This window comes from Brachypodium distachyon, chromosome 5, assembly GCF_000005505.3.
Source record: "Brachypodium distachyon strain Bd21 chromosome 5, Brachypodium_distachyon_v3.0, whole genome shotgun sequence".
Lineage (NCBI taxonomy): Eukaryota > Viridiplantae > Streptophyta > Magnoliopsida > Poales > Poaceae > Brachypodium > Brachypodium distachyon.
Window position 1 is genome coordinate 23,298,742 of NC_016135.3, and position 4,186 is coordinate 23,302,927.

The 4,186-nt window shown below is 55.0% G+C and overlaps 1 protein-coding gene across 3 annotated transcripts; it reads right to left on the minus strand.

The window, feature by feature from the left end:
- Positions 1–1,331: 1,331 nt before the first annotated feature.
- Positions 1,332–3,856, minus strand: LOC100837049 (protein NRT1/ PTR FAMILY 8.5). 3 transcript variants are annotated; one of them, XM_024455515.1, is made up of 4 exons: positions 3,441–3,578; positions 3,145–3,250; positions 2,900–3,052; positions 1,332–2,815 (listed from the first exon to the last, which is right to left on the minus strand). In XM_024455515.1, the coding sequence occupies exons 3-4, from the start codon at positions 2,981–2,983 to the stop codon at positions 1,439–1,441; spliced, it is 1,461 nt and encodes a 486-aa protein (XP_024311283.1). In that variant the 5' UTR covers positions 2,984–3,052; positions 3,145–3,250; positions 3,441–3,578; the 3' UTR covers positions 1,332–1,438. The 3 variants fall into 3 exon arrangements, with proteins under 3 accessions (XP_024311283.1, XP_010227246.2, XP_024311282.1); XM_010228944.3 differs by lacking the exon at positions 3,145–3,250 and having other exon boundaries at positions 2,900–3,117; positions 3,441–3,856; XM_024455514.1 differs by having other exon boundaries at positions 2,900–3,250.
- Positions 3,857–4,186: the final 330 nt, after the last annotated feature.

A 4,186-nucleotide genomic window follows, 5' to 3' on the forward strand; every position in this document is an offset into this window, starting at 1 on the left:
TTTCCTCTTTTTTTTCAACGTTCCTGAAGTCCATTTTTCACTAGATACTTTGCAGATATTTCTATATATTGTTTCCTCTTTCTTCTCACCGTACGGATTGAATTGTGATGCCAATTGTTACCCTGTGAGTGATGTGATATTTTCAGAATTCTTACTTTTGTGGGTGCACTACAAACTTTCCCTTAGTCGGGAAGACGTCACACATCGCGGCAATCTAGCCCGGGTCACAACCAATGGGGAAGATCTCTGACTTCTCCAGGTTTGTGCGGAGGCCGGAGGCATCGCCAAAGAGCCGGAGGAGGGAGTTGATCGTCCGCAGATCGTCAACGTGGGGGCTAGTGAAAATGCCGGCATCGTCGGCGTAGAGGGAGACGCGCATATGATTTTAGCCGCCCGAAACGGCTTGAGGATCCCCTCCTCCGCTGCACGCCGGAGGATGTGGTGAAGCGGGTCAATGGCGATGATGAAGAGCATCGGAGAGAGGGGGTCACCCTGCCTAAGGCCCCTAGCATGCGGAATGATCGGGCCAGGGACTCCATTAAGGAGGAATCTGGAAGAGGCGGAGGAGAGAAGCATGCAAACTCATTGCCTCCAGAGGGGGCCGAATCCGAGCACGGAGAGGACCTCCAGCAGGAAAGGCCAGGAGACCGAATCGAAGGCTTTAGAAATATCCAGCTTGAGGAAACAGCCGGCCTCCTTTTTACGATGCATGTCGCGAACAATCCCTTGAACGAGGAAAAAGTTATCGTGGATGCAGCGCTTCTTGACGAACGCCGATTGGTTAGTAGAGACGAGCTCCGGGAGGATGGGCGCCAATCGGAGGGACATGAGCTTCAAGAAGATTTTGGCAAGGCTGTGGATGAGACTGATGGGCCGGTAGTCGCGGACGGAGGACGCATCTCCTTTCTTGGGGATGAGCACAACCGTGGCCGAATTGACCAATGGGGACATGTGCCCCCCCGCGTTGGCCAAAGCATCGATGGCCAGCTTCAGATCATGTTTGATGATATCCCAACAAGCACGGTTGAAACGTCTAATGAAGCCGTCCGGCCCGGGGGACTTCTCGGCCGGTAGAGCGAGGATGGCCGAGTGGATCTCGTCCATGGAGAAAGGGGCGTCCAGGTGAAGCAGGTCGTGGGGGCCGTAGCCTAGCTCCTCCCAAACCAGCCCCGTGGCGCGCGGCGTGGCCGTCCCAAGGAAGGCCGATAAGTGGTTGAAGATCGCTTTTTCCTTTTCGGAGTGGGTGATCGCCAAGCCTTCACCGTGAGCGAGGGATTGAATGAAGTTTTTCCTACGCTCGGCTCTTAATCCAACAGCTTTGTTGCGTCGAATGAGAAATAACCTTCTCGTTAGTATAATCACACATTCCAGGCTCACTCATTTTCTTCTTACGTCACATCGAGAATGCAGACTGCGAGGAGAAGAAAAATCAATTCGATCATCTAACCCTCTTGGGCGTGTAGTTTCTGACGAGGGCAATAAAAACGGCAAAGTTCACTACAGCGACGGCCACAACGAGCAGGAAGTAATAATCCAGGTGACCATCATCCAATTCCGGCGGAAACCAGCCCGTCCTGCCCCCTGCCGCGGTGACGGACGCCACCAGCGTCACGAGCTGCGAGTTGATCAGGTTCCCGAGCGACAGCGACAGGAAGTAGAACGCCGTGGACGCGCCCCTCATCGTCGCCGGCGCCTGATCGTAGAAGAACTCCAGCTGCCCCACGGAGAGCGACGCGTCCGAGACCGCCATCACCACGTACTGCGGCAGCAGCCACGCGATGCCCATGGCTGCTGCCGCTGCGGACTCCCCTTCCATGGCGATCCGCAGCCTGCGCGCCTCGGTGCACGCGGCCATGGCCACCGCGATGCCCGCCGTGGCGTGGCCGAGCCCCATGAGCTGCAGCGGCTTGAAGGGCGCGGCTGGCGCGACGGCCCTGTTGTAGAGCGCGACGAAGGCCGCGGCGCACACCGTCTGGATGGAGGTTAGAGACGCTGCCGGGATGGAGATGGAGACGGCGCCGATTGTTATCCTGGAGTCCGTCTTGGTGCCCTGCTGCACGAACGTGGTCTGCGCCTGCGTGTTGGCCACGAAGTAGACGGCTGAGGTGAGCCAGATCGGGACCAGCCGCAGCAGAGTCTTGAGCTCTTCTACCTGCGTCACCGTGCACAGCGTCCATGGCCGATGGTCGCCGTCTTCCAGGTCCTCGGCGGTGACAATGGCAGCCCTGTCCAGGCACCTGAACTGGTCCGTGTGCTGTAACCGTTCGCGCGCAGGAGAATGCAGCGACGGGTTCTTGACGTCCTCCCCCTCGTACAATTCACCAGCATCACGAGGAACCGTCAGTTTTACCTTGCGAGAGAAGGCAACGAGCACTTGGAGCACGCCTTTCAACGGGCTCCCCGCCGGAGGCAGCATCCGGTACACGGGCGCCGTGGCGGCGAGGCTGACGACGGCGGCCGCGACCAAGGACGCGCAGATGCCGTAGCCGAGCCCCCAGCTGACCTTGTCCTGGACCCAAACCAGCAGCGTCCCCGCGGTGAGCATGCCCATGTTGGCCACCGCGTAGTACCAGCTGAAGTAGGACGCCTTCGACTTCGAGCCCGCCCCACGTTCCGACGCGTCGTCGTCGAACTGCTCCGCCGCGAACGAGATGAAGACCGCCTTGGACGCGCCGATCCCGATGCCGCAAAGGTATATGCCCGAAAAGAAGAGCAGCGATTGGGTGGGCGTCGCCGGTGGGCAGTGCCCGTTGTGCGCGCACGGCGGGGGCCTCAGAGACGGCAGCGTGGCTGATGTGGTGAGCATGGCCATTCCCTGTTAGTGATTCCGAGTTGTTCGTCAGAGAAGAAAGCAGAGCGCCAGAGCTAGTGCTGATGCGATGCAGAGGATTTCACTTACGAGGACAGAAATGGAGAGGCTGACCAACGTGGTCTTGTACTTCCCCCAGTACGAGTCGGCGATGGCGGCGCCGAGCACGGGCATGAGGTAGCAGACTCCCGCCCAAGAGCTGACGGTCGACACGTTCGAAGCACTGTCTCCATGCAGAACGTCCTGGAGATACACTATCAGGCTGAGGTAGACCCCGAAGAAAGCAGTGACCTCCAGGAATTGCAGGCCTGGGCAGAGCAAGACGAGTTGATTACTTGATTGGTGTGTGATTGTTAGACGTTCCATTCATTTTGATCTCCGCCCGACCGGTGCAAGAATTCACAAACGGACCAAACAAAACTCCAACGACCCTAGCAATGCCTTAGCATTGGAATAGCTGTGAAGTTTAGTTTGCTGATATAATACTCCTTGAAAAGTAAAATTAAAGGAGAATATGGCTTCCGTTTCAAAATAAGTGACGTGGATTTGCATAAGAATGTATACAAATCTACGTCACTTGTTTCCGGACGGAGGAAGTAATTTGTAAGTTGTAAGGTACGTAGATACTCACTCAAGATGACTTTTACTGCACTTTCAGAGCGGTGCCTGGCCTTGTTGTGTACCTCCTCCCGAGCTTTACTTGCACGCACCTCGTCGTCCGACAAAATGGGCCTCGTTATGGCAAGGTGGTCGGTGTCCATGCTGCGATCGTCCGCAAAACTAATTATGAAGCTTAGTTTGCTGAGAATGGATCTGCTGAATCTCTCAGAGATCCCTTCTCTCTTTATGAAAGAGCACTGAACACTGCAAGTTCGGTGTGGCGTGGGGTGGAGGATAATCGGGCGCAGAACCAAATCAAAAGAGAGAGAAAATTGACGGACACGCAGAATCAGAACTGGGTCACGGCGACATGGACCGGGAACGCTGCAAGGATACTGGAGCTTCGGTTTTTTTTTTTTGTAAACTGGGTTTTATTAGTTGCCACATCTTGGATGCAACGTTTGTTTTCTAATGGCGCCGCAAAGTATTGCTTGCGCCCCCGGTGAGGTGTGTGGAGTATACGCGAGCACCAAAGTGGGACCCCACGCACCTCATTTCACTCGAGTCTTTATCTAGTTTCTCTGTCTTCCGTGGCGTGGCATCGATCTATTTATTATTCTCTCCGATCATAAATTGTTGTCGAAATATTACATGTATCTAGACACTTTTTAAGAATAGATACATCCACATTTGAAAAATTTGAGTCAAGAATTTAGAATTAGATGGAGCATGTGATTAAAACAATGGAGCAACAAGTCGCGACAACGATTTGATCCT

Bases quoted from the DNA above. Each gene is read 5' to 3' on its own strand.
- LOC100837049 (XM_010228944.3), bottom strand. From the start codon at position 3,570: ATGGACACCGACCACCTTGCCATAACGAGGCCCATTTTGTCGGACGAC. The intron at 3,118-3,440 runs GTGAGTATCTAC...TGCTCTGCCCAG, and splicing joins TGCAGTAAAAGTCATCTTGA to GCCTGCAATTCCTGGAGGTC. The intron at 2,816-2,899 runs GTAAGTGAAATC...AATCACTAACAG, and splicing joins GCCTCTCCATTTCTGTCCTC to GGAATGGCCATGCTCACCAC.